Source organism: Calliphora vicina, chromosome 1 (assembly GCF_958450345.1).
Source record: "Calliphora vicina chromosome 1, idCalVici1.1, whole genome shotgun sequence".
Lineage (NCBI taxonomy): Eukaryota > Metazoa > Arthropoda > Insecta > Diptera > Calliphoridae > Calliphora > Calliphora vicina.
Window position 1 is genome coordinate 126,961,972 of NC_088780.1, and position 15,015 is coordinate 126,976,986.

Genomic DNA, 15,015 nt, shown 5'->3' on the forward strand with positions numbered 1-15,015 from the left:
ATTTCGCCGCTGGGCATGTATTTATATACATACATACTTATTTTCAGGTTAATGTTTTAAAATTTTCTTACTCACACTTGCTCATTTATTTACTCATATTTTACTAGTCATTTCCTAAAACTACTTAGTACAACTTTATTTATAAATGTTTATATGTATGTATGTTTGTAGGTCTATACTTATAGTATGTGTGTATTTGCATTTCCTCTATATGTGTGTATGTAGATGTTTGTGTGTTAGTAAAAGTAATTTAAGTGTATTCTGTGTGCAATAATAATAATTGACATAGTTTCATTAGTATTGTTGTTATGGCTAAAACACGTAATTGTGCTAAAGTATTAAATATATTATTGTAATGATGATAACGATGATGCAAACTTGTGGAAGAACTGCGAACTGCAAAGAAACATACACAAAAAGAGAAAAAGAAAATGATAATTAATTATATAAGTTTATAAGTATGAATGTTTTAAACAACATTATTACACTATACAATAATTAGCAAAACATTTAACAGAATACGAATAAAGTTAAAGAAACATGACTTTATAAAGTGCCCATCAAAATTATAAGGCCATAGGAACAAAACGATAATTTTCTATAAAAAAAAACTAAATTTTAACCTTTACTCTTCTGATATATATAATATTTGGTACACATGTTATCCATGGATATTAGATTTGCTTTGGATGGGCCTTATTTTGTGCATTGTTAGCTAAAACTAACTACTGCAATTAAGTGCAATCGGATAACTAGAACCCATGCCGGAATTCTATTGAAAGTTCCCTATTTAAATAAAATTTTCTAAATATTTGAAATAAATCTAATCTTCTAGAGAAAATTGTCTTTCCAAAAAGGTATACAACAATAATTTCGAATGAAAAATAGTTATACGAGCTTTCTCTGACCATATATTGAGTAAAAAGTACTAGTTTACGCATTTATGTGTAGAAAATGTCGGCATGAACTAACCTCCCACAAATTAGTACAGAGACCAACAACAACGATTTTTGGGGGATTATTTCATATGAAATAATTTGGTTCAGAATGTCAAAAATTCAGTATACAATTCAGTGTACAATTAAATATAAACGCAGGAATAAAACTTGCAAGTAGGGTTTCAACGCGGAAAACATTTCCCGTGAATTTCCGGGAATATTTTTTTGTTAATTTTCGGGAAATGTTTGTCGGGAATTTTAGGGAATTTCTTCATAAGTTTTCTTCTAAAAGTTACTATATTCAGATATGTTTCGATGGGCAAATTTGTTGCTAATTGAATTCTTCTATTATATTATATATTTTTTCGGTTCTAGCAAGATAGTTAGTGGACAAAGAAGTATTACTGTTGAAGTAACCGATTTTTTTTTCACTCAACTCAAGCCACAACAGAAGAATTTGGTTATTAAGAATAAATCAAATTTAAAATTTGTGCTCTTAAACGAATTATTAAGGTGCCTAACATTAAATCTATTAGGGATATTCAATGATCATTATTCATATTTAGAGAAAATAATAACAATAATAGTGGTTCAAATTGTTTATCTACAATCAGATTTGAAAATTGCATGTTTTGTAGATTTAACATGGTCGAAATTCTTAAGTGTTTTAATTAAACAATGAATTTATTGATTTCATACTGATGTGGAACAAATGAATGAAACTATTTTTTAATTTCCTCCCGGGAAAGAAAAAATCCGGGAAATTAGAAACCCTACTTGCAAGGCAAGAGCAAGTGTGCTCCCAGATGGTAACTGTTTACTTGCCAAGAATTATGTTGAGTACAACCACCAGAAAATCGCCTTATTGACCCTTAAAAAAAAATTGGCTTGACAATGCTCCCCAACTTTATCCATGAATGTTAGATCTACATTTTTTCTGAATGTACTAACATCGAAAAAAATTCAAAAAGAGGTATTTCCGTAAATGTATAAGAAAAATGTCATTACGTAAATGTAATTTGTGAAACAGAAAAACAGATAATTTCAAAACCTTTCAAAACATGTATCTGTGATGAAATTCTGACAAAAAATATTGAATCTAGACGTAAAAGTAATTAATAGTACACCGAATCTGTCATGAAAAAAAATCTTTGTCATTTTCAGTCGGATCAATGTTTTTGCCTCTAGAAGACCAATCCTAGGTTAGCAAGAGTTTAATGATTTCTTGCGAGCTTTAATTTTCTGACATTACGGTTATACATAAGGTTGGTAAGAACACAGATCTGGTGTATAAATACTAGAACGGAATACTTAAGGTTAATGGTCTTTAGAGCCTTTTAAAGAATTTTCAATTGATATGATCTATTCACATTGATATCACACATAACGCTCGGTTCACCATGTGAAAAAGCGCAAAATGCCACAAATAGGTTCGCTTGTTTTTAAAATGGCACAAAAACGGTTGCAGAGTTTAAAAAATGCACATAGGGGCAGCTATATGGTGACTTGTGGCGATTAATGAAAAATTAAAAATGCGTTTTATAATACAAATGATATGTCATTGGAAAGGGTACACTTTTGTACATATAGTTTGTTCAGAACATTTTTTTTCAAAGCTTTGGTTTAAGAGTAGCAGCAGGCCAAACGTTATAAAAAATACTACGTTTAAAATCTATTAAAACTGGAATATTAAGGTGTATATTTCATTATTAAAATATCTTATTCTTTATTGAATAAAATAGTTTTTTTGTATTAATAATATTGATATATGTTGTTGGGAACCTATTTGTGATCTTTTTTTAAAGAAACTATGAATGCACTTAAATTTTGGTAAATTCCGAATAAACTATTATTATAATTTTTTTTACATGAAAAAGTTCTTTGGAAGTAAAACAAGTAGCATAAATGCGCAAAAATGCCCATAACTATTTTATGTTGATTAAAGAAGGGAATGTATAGAATTATATTCTATTTTAACATTTTGCGGATTTTTGCGGTTTTCGATTTTATTAAATTTTGAAAATTTTAGGCCTTTATTAAAAACGTTTTTCAAAAGCCTTAAGTACAAATTTTGTTCGAAAATTTGTCTTATAAATCTTTGATAAATGGTTTTAAATAATATATAGCAAACAAATTTTTATTAGCAAATAAGATTTTGAAAGTTTTTAAACTATTTTTAGCATTAGTTTAACTTTTAAGCTAACGCTAAAAACAGTTACCAACATTTATATCGGCAAAATTTGAAAAACGTAACTTTCTTCTCATAAATTCAGATTCTGTAATAACACGACTCCGAAAAAGTCCAAATAAAATATAAACGAGCTTCCACAGGAGGCATCGGTATTTTTCGTGCCAACCTGCGATATATCAATTTCAGATGAAAGCGATATAGACGATAGTAGTGATGAAAATTATGCTTTTATATTGGATTTATATTTATATTACTTATTATTCTTAAAATCACATATAATTAGTGTTTATAAACCAGATAACCGGTTAACCGTAAAACCGGGTTTTCTTCAAAATCTCGGTTTTTTGCGAACAGGTTAATTTAAAATGTTGGTTTTCGGTTAATCGGTTTATATCACTCGGTTAACCGGTTTTTAAAATTTGGGACTAAAATCAATAAATCTCATGCTTTGGTGCATTTTTTATATTCATTTTTATTTTATTAATCATTTCGTTAGCTTAGTGAACAAAGTTCCTTTTCAGAAATAAACAGTCTAAAACCATGATTTGAAATATTCTTGAAAGATTTATAATGACAAATAATCACAGTTAAGAAGAAGTGCGTTTGCATCTTATATGTCCTATTTTGGGACTTGGAACATTTTCTCTTTTATATCAGAAAGTCGAGGTGATAATAAATTTTTAAAATTATTAAATATTTAATTAAAAAAATTGTGATTACATATTTTGGTTGAAATTTAATGAAGAAACCAATAATTAAAACAAGTATTATATATTTAGTAACATATTTATACTTAATTCCATTTGAATGAGATAATAATTTTGAAGTTTTTACAAAATAAAATGAGTTAGTTAGCACTTTTGCATATTTAAAGTTATATAATATTAACATTCCCGAATATTAAAAACCAAAAATTGGAAAGCTATGTATACTTTAACCGGTTTTTTCGAAGTCGGTTAACCGAAAAACCGGTTTTCTAAAAAAGGACAATTTTCGGTTAACCGACAAGCCGGATTTTTAAAAAGTCGGTTTTTTATAAACACTACATATAATGTAATTTAATGTATTTTAAATGACTGACAAAATAATTAGAAAAATTAAAAAAATAAAAATTCCATTGTTTTTATTTCAGAATTTTTCACTTTATTTTGTTCGGTGGGTTATAATATTTTTCCATATTTGAAATCTAGAGAAAATTAACTTTTCAATAATACCAATAACTTACATCAAAACCCAGTGGTTGATTTATCGCCACTTTTAACATATCTTTGCCCCTATGTGCAATGCTTATTTTCTGAGATATTTATAGCAAAATGTCAAAAAAAAATAAGAATTTTGCATTTTTTCAGTTTTTTTTTGATTTTTTCAATTTATGTCCGAACAGAGCATTCTATCGTCAGGCGGTTCGGAGGCATTTTAGATATTGAAGTTCCAAACTAGAACGAGTAATTTTTGCATAAAAGCCTTTAGTCATTTTGTGCCTTTTGAAATATAAAGTTGTAATTTTTCCTTTTTCACATAATGCTTTCAGCAATTTTTGTTTTCAGTGTACTGATAAATTTTTTATCTGAAACGAAAGATTGCTATTCCAGATAAGTATCCCAAGGCTATATAAATTTTCTTGAAGACCCTTTTGATCGCTTAGTGGAATGTAAGTGGAATATACATACATATATCAAAATAAAATGTCAACATTTTTTTTATTTTTTTTTTAGAAAGATTGAAGAAATAGCTATCTAAACTATTTGGGACACATTTTGCTAAGAACAATAGGTAATAAGTTACATGGATGAGAAAAAACAGCTGCTTGGCCTAAATATCAAATTTTTACCCCCTCTAAATCAGAGACGTTTCCACCGATCTTGTTGAAACATTTTGCTTGAATTACTATCCAATGGAACTAACCTTGGTGCAAATGCTATCGGAAGACATCGATTTCAAAAGTTGATTCACTTGATATGAAATCCCCCATATGTAAGTGTATGAAATTTTACGATTTGTTTTTGGCAATGAAGTATAAAACTATGTTTAATTAGATTTTTTTTCAAGAGTTCTTTTTTTAAGATTTGTGGAAAATATTGATACATTGACCCAAAACATTAACAAATTTTCCTAAAATTTTAAACATGACGTAGAACAATTTTTAACATTGGGAGTATTGAAAATCCAAGTGTAAAATAAAGACCATCTTAATGTTCATAGCTGAATCTATCCGTATTAAGGCCATCATAAAGTTTTTTGATATGTCTAAAACTCATTTGATATCACAATCATATTATATAACCGTGCCTCATGCAAAAATTTATTTTGCCCATGCTACCGTAAGAAAAAATAAAAACAAATATGATGACGATGAATAATGTACCCGTGCAAGACAAGAAAGAAAAAAAAAGTACACAGAGAAAAAACAGATTCGTTGTAGCAACCGAATTTGTTGCCAATCGAATTATTCTACCTTAGTGACCGAATTTAACAGTTGTGGCTACAAAATTTTAGAAAAGCTAACAAAAGTTAGTTTGCTTCAACCGATATATTTTTTTATCAGCTGACTTTCTGTTGATAGAACCGACAAATTCTTTGTGTGCAACCGAATCATTCGATTGGCATCAGTTTTCTCTGTGTATAAAGAAATATTGTATGACACTTACCCAACAGCATTGCTTCTCGATTATCAATTATACCAGGTCGACGTTGTAATACGCTCTCCTTGCCACCCTTCCATAAGACCGGTGATATGCTTGCAAGACATTTGACGCGCATGGCACCATTGTTAAAATGACGTCCATCAACAGTCATTTCCAGACCTAACGTTGACGTTATGAGACCATGACGGTGTACAGTGTCATTGTAACGTACTAAATAATGACCATCAACAACCTGTAATAGAACACAGAAGGAGATGAAGATAAGTAAAAGACACAATTAATAAAAAAAATATACAAAATAAGTGGAGGAAAAACTAGAAAAATACTCGTACATGAATTAAATAATTTGCCATTAAAAAGGAGTTAGGGTTTTTAAAATTCCTAGAAAAAGAATCCAATCTTATATTCCTTATTTTTAAGAAAAAAAAACAGCAGAAACGATGTGAAAGCTATTTTCTACTTAAATTATTATCTTACTGGCATAGAAGAATTTTCTTTGCAAAATACTAATATGTAGCTTGCATTATAAAACATAAATTAATTATTGATTAGTATTAATAACCATTTGATGTAATTATATTATAGGAATATGATATATTTAAAGCCATTTCTATGTGGTTTTCATGTAAATTTATATCGTTTTATTTTTATACTTTTTTATACTTAATAACTTAATAAAAAATGCATACCCTAACTAAACCTGTGGACAATTTCAAAGAAATATTGAAAAAAATTTCAATTTAGAAAAAAATGAAGAAACTGTCTTTTCTAGAAAAAACAAGTAAGAGAGCTATATTCGGCTGTGCCGAATCTTATATACCCTTCACCAAATTATACTTTAAAATAAATTTGTTTAAATATTTTTAGGTAAACAAAATTTAATTTTTTTTAATTGTTTTTTAAATTTTTTTTAATTTTTTTAAAAAAGTTTTTTCCAAATTTTTTTAAATATTTTTTTTAAATTTTTTTTAGTTTATAATTTTTAAAAAAAAAATTTATAACAAAAAATTTGTTTGATGAAAAAAAAATTCGGGTTAAAAAATATTTTTCCCGATTTTGACCCATTGTAGGTCCAACTTACCATAGCCTTATCTACAACGTTGCAATGGACTTTGAAATATCTATCATTAGATATCCATATTGTCTATATTAATGACTTAGTAACCCAGATATAGATCAAAAATAGGTCAAAAATCGAGGTTGTCCCGGTTTTTTGCTCATATCTCCGTTATTTATGGACCGATTTTGCTGATTTTAAATAGCAAACTTCTCGAAAGCATGTCTGACAGAATTATTGAAGATTTGGATCCCGAAAATATCTGGGGTCTTCAGAAAATTGATTTCAACAGACAGACGGACAGACGGACATGGCTTAATCGACTCCGCTATCTATAAGGATCCAGAATATATATACTTTATAGGGTCGGAAATGAAAAATGTAGAAATTACAAACGGAATGACAAACTTGTATATACCGTTCTCACGAAGGTGAAAGGTATAAAAAGAAATTTTTAAAATTCAACAATACAGAAATAGCTTAAAAGCACCGTTTCAAATTGTATTAATTTGAGTTTCTTGTAAAAGATAAATTTTCGGAAATTTATGAGAATGGAGATACCAGAACCACGGCGATGATTTCGAGGAATATTTTTGATATTTTTTGTATAGATAAACAAGTGTATTGTGCATAGTTTAAGCTCAAAATTAATTTTTCGGATTTATATAACCCGAAAAATTAATTTTGAGTTGTGTCACTTTTGAACTGTGTGTGCGATATGTATCAACAAAAATATCTATCATTATATATCCATATTGTCTATATTAATGGCTTAGTAATCCAGATATAGATCAAGACAAGTAAGAAAGTATGGTCGGTCAAGCCCGACCATATAATACCCTACACTAAGTAAATGAGCAAAATCATTTTTCTTTTAAAATTTTAATAATTTATGTATTTTCGTGAATGATTTTCGGATGAGTGCTATGATGGGACCAATTATGAACCGATCGCCATGAAATTAGATCATATTATTTATGTCTATATGAAAGTTATCTGTGTTTAATTTTATGTGTATACATACCAACATTTTAAGAGATTTATGATCGTTAAAGATATTTTTTAAAGATATTGTGGGACTTATATGGGAGCTATAACTAATTATGGACCGATCACCATGAAATTTGGTTGTGTTATTTATGTCTATATGAAAGTTATTTGTGTTGAATTTTATGTATACCAACATTTTTAAGAGATTTATATTCGTTAAAGTTATTTTCGGAAGTGGGCCTTATATGGGAGCTATGACTAATTACACTATACAACAAAATCAAATTTTTTCCAAAATTACTATGTCCGACCAATAAATTTTGATAGAGGAGACAAAAAAATTGGCGTTTTGAAAGTTTACATCTGAATTTTATTTGAGGGGGGAGGGTGGTTATTAAATTTCCCAACTCTGCACATTCTTATTGTTAATCGGCATAAGAAACCATATGATTCTTACATTTTAGGTATAAAATGTGTTCCGCAAAGTTATGTAAAATGTTACGGAGAATATTTTTGTAGAATATATTAACCCTCTAAATCCTCAAGGCATGGGTCTTTTTTGTCCTTATTTTACAAAAGTGCAAAAACCACCATTAAAACAGGGATTTAAGGGCTTAAACTGTTCTGCAAAAAAATTATACGTGAAATTTTACTATATGTCCCTGAATACATCAAAACGAAAAATTCAACCAGAAAGTCAGAAAAAAGACACAACAAAAGAGAGCTTAGGGTTAATTTCGCATTTGTTAAGAATTTTATTTGAAAGAACATTTTAGGTATAAAATGTATTCAGCAAATTTATGTAAAATGTTACGAAGAACATTTGTGTATAATATGTTAACCCTCTAAATCCCCAAGGCATGGGTATTTTTTGTCCTTCTTTTAAAAAAGAGCAACAAACACCATTAAAACATGGATTTAAGAGGTAAAAATGTTCCGCAAACATATTATCCGTGAAATTTTACTATCATTAATAATTGTTTTTGAATTGATTATTGATTTTCTCATTCCATTTGTAACATATCGAAATGTTGATCGTAGAGAAAAAGTGTATATTTTATGGGTTCGTATAAAATTCTAAGGCGATCTATCTATTTAGGCGTTCGTATTTCTGAAAGTTTTTGGCGCAATATTAGGGTATTCAATTAATCGGGTTTCTGGTTTAATCGGTTAATCGAGCAAATAATTAATCGTGGTTTAGATTTAATCGGTTAATAATCGGTTAATTTTTAATTATTCGATTAACCGAATAATTTATATTTTAATTTTAAACTGAAAATAAAACCACGAATTTTGTGTACTTATTTAAGTATTTCATTAATTAAAAGAACAAAAACATGAACAAAAAACAAAAAACAAAAAACAAAACATAACAATTCAACCAAAAAATAAATAAATAATTTTCTTTAGTTTTAATAAAACTAGACTTGGAAAAAAACTCTCTCGCTGATGGTAGATGTTGGAGAAAGTAAGGCACGATAAAGAATATCCAATATCTCCGATTTTTTTTTTTTGGTTTTTTCTAAGCATATAAAATCCTCCTCATACCATTGGAAACATTTTTGGACTTTTTTTAGTTTTGGATTACTTTTAATAATATCGATTTTAGTTTTGATAAAATACTCGTTTCAGTAATGTCTCCAGTTTGGACTATTATCATGTCCTCCTCTGACAAATACATGCAAATTAAATGTCAGTTGTTATACTCACTAAACATGTTTCATGGATGTTCGAAAAATATGTAATTTTACTTGGACTTGTTAAAATGAAAAAAATAAGAAATTTCGGTTAATCGGTTAATCGACACAAATTAATCGGTTTATTTGTTATTTGAAAATTGTTAATTTTGAATTAGTCGAACAGTTAACCGACCAAAATTAACCCTACGCGATATTGAGAAAATTTTTTTTAAAATATTCGATGTTAATCATAAATGTCTTCAATTGAAAGCGGAAAAAATCTGTCTAGTATAAAAAGAAATTTAAAGTAGAAAAAAATCTGCTTGATTTTGTGAACATCTGTAAATATTCATAGCCCCTATAATAAGTCTATTTTGCCAAATCACCACGGACAGATATAGCGTTCAACAACATGTGCAAATTATAAAATTGTTTTATAAAAATTGGTGTTCTTTTTGGGCAACGCTTCGCCGTTTTTACTGTGACGCCCAATTATGTATACAAGCAACCTTTTAGAATATAGGGTGATACCAAACACATGAGAACCAAAGGCATCCAATGCATTCCGAAGGTTGTTGTCAAATTCAATAAGAGCTTGTAAAATCATTCGGAGCTACTGAAGAAGCAGTATTCATCCAATAGCAGGGAAATTGGGTACCATACGAATTGAAGCCAAGAGACCTTAAAAGACGATTGTCATGACCGAAATGATTCTTGAACGCAATAAAACAAATAATTTTTCCACTGAATCATTACTTGCGATGAAAAATGGATCCATTACGTTAAAGTTAGAGATCGTATGTGAAGCCGGGCCAATCAGGCAAATCAATACCAAAGACACATATCCATGGCGCTAAGGTAATGCTCTGTATTTGGTGGGAGCAAAAGGGTCTTATCTATTGTGACCTGCTGAAATCTGACCACACCATCAAAGGCAACCTGTACCGAATGCAAGTGATTCGTTGGAAGCGAGCATTGGCCGAAAAACGCCCATAATATGCGTCCAGATTTGAAACGTAATATACCTGTTAAAATGTATTTAGAAAGAAGTACTTGGGAAGTTTTGCTTCACCCGCTTTATAGTCCAGACCGTGCCCCGTCTGACCACTATTTGTTTCGATCAATGAAGAACGTTCTCTCTGGGATACGCTTCACTTTGGAACAGAGTAACCGTTCTTGGCCTCAATAGCATTTATTTTGGCTCGGAATCCATATGTTGCCAGAAATATGGGAAAATGCCATAGCTAGCAATGGCCAATACTTTGAATAACTTTATGTTCAAAATAAGATCTAAAAATTAGAAAAAATTCCACATTTTTAAGTCGTATACCCAATATATGTATGTTTTCAGGTATAGTTTTTAAAATTGTTTGATTAATTCCTGTTAAACCATAGTCCTGTATGTATCTATAAAATATTGATTTCACTTTATTTAGCTTGGTATCGATGATTGTACTGCCAACAGACGTGTAAGGTGTTAAACTGTTGGTGGAAAAATCTTTGTCTGCGGATATACTATACTTTTTCTGCCATGGAAAATACCAAGCATTGACATTGTGTTTTGTTTTAATACTTTTTCTGTACGACTTGCAGATTTTTTGTTTCGTAAAATTTGTGTAACTTTACCATTCTTTCCATTCTGCAACTCTGAGTAAGTACTTTGTTTTCAAGTGCCACTGTGTCCTAGGTTTTTATTTTGGAACCAAAAAACAACACAAAGTGAACAAAAACATAAAACAATAATACGTTAAGTTGAAATACGTATAAAAAATGCATTTTCCCCACCATATATACATATACGTACGTACTAGTGAGAGTATTCACAAGCTCACATCCGTAATCGCAGTCATAGTCGCACTTGTACTTCATCACTTTTATGCTCAACTCAGCATGTTGCATTTTAAATGCTTTACAAGTGCTTTTTTCAGCAACAAAAAAAAAGTTTCATCTATGAGTGTTTCATGCAGCATGTAGTTTTTTTTTTATCTATGACTTTGCGTTTTATGTATTTTTTTAAAACAACTTTTTGTTGGTATTTCAGAACCACGAAACATTAAAGTACTTGAAAAGATTGTAAGTGTTGCTTTTGTATTATGAAAAACATTAAGCAAAACTATACATGAATAAAATGTAAATTTATAATTTTTTATTATTTTTGTTTGGTATTTGTGTTTGTAATGCAATGAATCTTCATTAAACTAACTATGTCTATTAGGGTAGCCCTTAATAAACGACAGTAGGATTTTGGCCATTCTCACACCCCAGTTTGGTGAACATTAGTAAAAAAATCATCCTGAAAAAATTTTAGGTAAATCGGTTAGGATTAAGCCCTCTAAAGTTTTGAGATGCATTTACAAGGGGGAAAAATGGATTTTTTCAGTTTTTGTAAAAATTTTGCCATTAAAAAATTACTCTTGCAATTTAATTTAAAAAAAATAGAAACGTGTACGTAATTGTCGTTCTAAAGAGACATAAAAAACATAAATTGGCCATTAACGTGTCTCAGGCAACTAGAATAAGAAATGTAGGAACAAAATTAACATTTTTTTTTAAACAAACACAAACTGCTAAGCGTTTTGCTTGTCTGCAGATACAACCAGAGTCTCTGGCGGGAAACGAACCCGCAACCCTCTGTTTGATAGTCCAGCATACTACCGTTTACACTATCGAGGCACCCCTCGATATTTAAATATTAAAATAGAAACTAATTTTTACTTAAAATATATCCATATTTACTTGTATATGAGTTTTCGCAGCTATGACCAAAAAAATATAATTTTGTTAACGGCAGTTTCAAAACTCCATTTTCAAAGTTTTAAAAATTTTGTTAAACAAATTTCAGAATTTTTTGATCATCTCATTGGGATTTATTGAGAATATAATAAATATGAAAATATCTCTTATAGTTTTTCCGTACCTGCGATTTAATTTTTGAAATTTTCGAGAAAAACCAATTATTTGGCCATTTTTTGGCGAATGAGCTTTATTTCCTTACTGTTATGAATATTAATTAAAACCTATTCAGAATATTATAGTCCAGATAATTCTAAATATACCCTTTAGTTTTACTAAAATTGGAAAACGTTAAACCTTAAATCGTGAAGGTTAAATGTAAAATTTTTCTATATTTGGAATTTCTAATTTAAAGATATAGGTATGTTATTTATTTTTGGGCCGATTTTGATGAAACTTAAGAAAAATATAACATAAACTCTAGTGTTTATAACAACAGCACAAGAATGGAAATTAACCCTTAATGGCACGTGGGGTTAAAATGACCCCAAACTTTTAAAATCATAATTTTTTATGGTTTTAGAAATTTGGGGTCATTGTAACCCCAAGTGCTACTATATAGGGTTAATTATCATTTTTCTGCTGTTTTTGTAAATATTAGGCTTTGTGTTATATTTTAAATTTTGCAATTTAAATTTTGAAATTTTCGAGAAAAGCCAATTATTTGGCCATTTTTTGGCGAATGAGCTCTATTTCCTTACTGTTATGAATTTTAAGTAAAACCTATTCAGAATAATATAGTCCAGGTAATTCTAAATATAGTTTGAAAGTTTTACTAAAATTGGAAAACGTTAAATCTTAAATCGTGAAGGTTAAATGTAAAATTTTTCTATATTTGGAATTTCTAATTTTTAATAACTTTAACATTTTTTGACCAATTTATGTTTTTTATGTCTCATTAGAACGACAATTACGTACACATTTCTATTCTTTTAAATTAAATTGCAAGAGTAATTTAATGGCAAAATTTTTACAAAAACTGAAAAAATGCGTTTTTCCCCTGCATACATCACAAAACTTCAGCGGGCTTGCGGCACGTCCGATTTACCTTAAATTTTTTCAGGATGATTTTTTTACTAATGTTCACCAAACTTGGGGGTGAGAATGGCCAAAATCCAACTTTCGTTTATTAAGGGCCACCCTTATGTCTATATATGCTGATGAGTTTGTTATTACGGAAATGAAGATTCAAAGTAAAAAATCTGTCAATTTTAGGAAGGATCTAAGATCGCATCATATATGATTCATTTAGAATAAATTAACAATCACTTCAGGTATAATTACATGTCGGAATCTTTATTATGGACCAAAACAACAATATTTTACATTTACTTACATTTTCATTTCATTTCTTTGCAGCATTGCTAACTGTATTTCGAGAAATACGAAACATTTTGCTGGGTTAATTATGGAGCGATCCTCACAAAAGTTTGTAGAAAGATTTAAGTTCATATAAAACTTGTTTATGTCCAATTTCATAACGATATTAATTATACGGTCCAACAAATTGAGACTTTTTGACTGGAGTTTTTATACCTTACACCACCATAGTGGGGAGGGTATTATGCGTTTGTGCAGATGTGTATAACGATCAAAAATATTGGTCTAACACCCACCTTAAAGTATACCGATCGACTTAGAATCACTTTCTGAGTCGATTAAACGATGTCCGTCCATCCGTCTGGCTGGCTGGCTGTCCATGTAAACCTTGTGCGCAGAGTACAGGTCGCAAATTTGAAGATATTTCGATAAAGTTTGGTACATATAATTTTTTGGGTCCAAGGACGAAGCTTATTGAAACTAGCTGAAATAGGTCCATTATTTCACCTAGCCCCCATACAAATGTCCTCTCGAAATTGGACTTTATCGGTTATAAATGTTTAATTTATATATGTATCTACACAAATTTCGCCCCAAATAAGTTTTATATATACAAAATTCATGTCACTAAATTTTGTTATGATCGGTCCATAATTAGTCATAGCTCCCATATAGTCCCGCTTCCGAAAATCACTCTAACGTGCTTAAATCACTTAAAAATGTTTGTATATACACAAAGTTCAACATAAATAACTTACATATAGACATAAATCACACGACCTAATTTTATGGTGATCGGTCCGTAATTGGTCATAGCTCCCACGAATATAAATTATTGATATTTTAAAAGAAAAATATTTTTACTCATTTACTTGGTGTGGGGTATTATATGGTCGGGCTTGACCGACCATACTTTCTTACTTGTTTTTTTTTTATTTTAATTTTCTCCAAAAAATGGTCAACTTGACCCCTAAAGTGTGAAACTAGAGGGTTAAGATCTTCCACAAAAATTATCCCCATAAATTCCACAATGTAGCTCTTACAACATTTTCTTTGACCCACAGCTGGACTATAAGTTTATTCTACAAAACTTATCTACTCAACATGCCCTTTCAGAATTATAGGATCGCTATTCTGTTCCAAAAATGCTGTTGGACAGTGTTGTTATAAGACAATTACACGGTGCTACGATGGAAAAAAAACTTGGAAAACGACCTAGCGTAGGTTATAGGGCTTGCTGATTACATTAGAAATTGTGTCAAAAAATCTCCAAAACAGCCTCAAATTCAGAAGTTATTCTGAAAAAACCGTTTTCAGTTATGTCCGTGAACTTATCGATCTGTAACTCAGTCAGTCTCTGTCCGACTTTAAATTTTTTAACGGGCTTCAAAAGAAATGACGT

At 29.6% G+C, this 15,015-nt stretch overlaps 1 protein-coding gene across 1 annotated transcript in view; it reads right to left on the reverse strand.

Moving 5' to 3' along the window:
- Window positions 1–250: 250 nt before the first annotated feature.
- The window catches only part of beat-IV (beaten path IV), a 136,008-nt gene continuing 121,243 nt past the window's right edge, over window positions 251–15,015 (reverse strand). The window contains exons 5-6 of the mRNA XM_065507957.1: window positions 5,778–6,006; window positions 251–396 (exon numbers count right to left, since the gene is read on the reverse strand). Of these exons, the coding sequence (XP_065364029.1) occupies window positions 251–396; window positions 5,778–6,006 (375 nt within the window). The remainder of the gene's footprint in view (window positions 397–5,777; window positions 6,007–15,015) is intronic.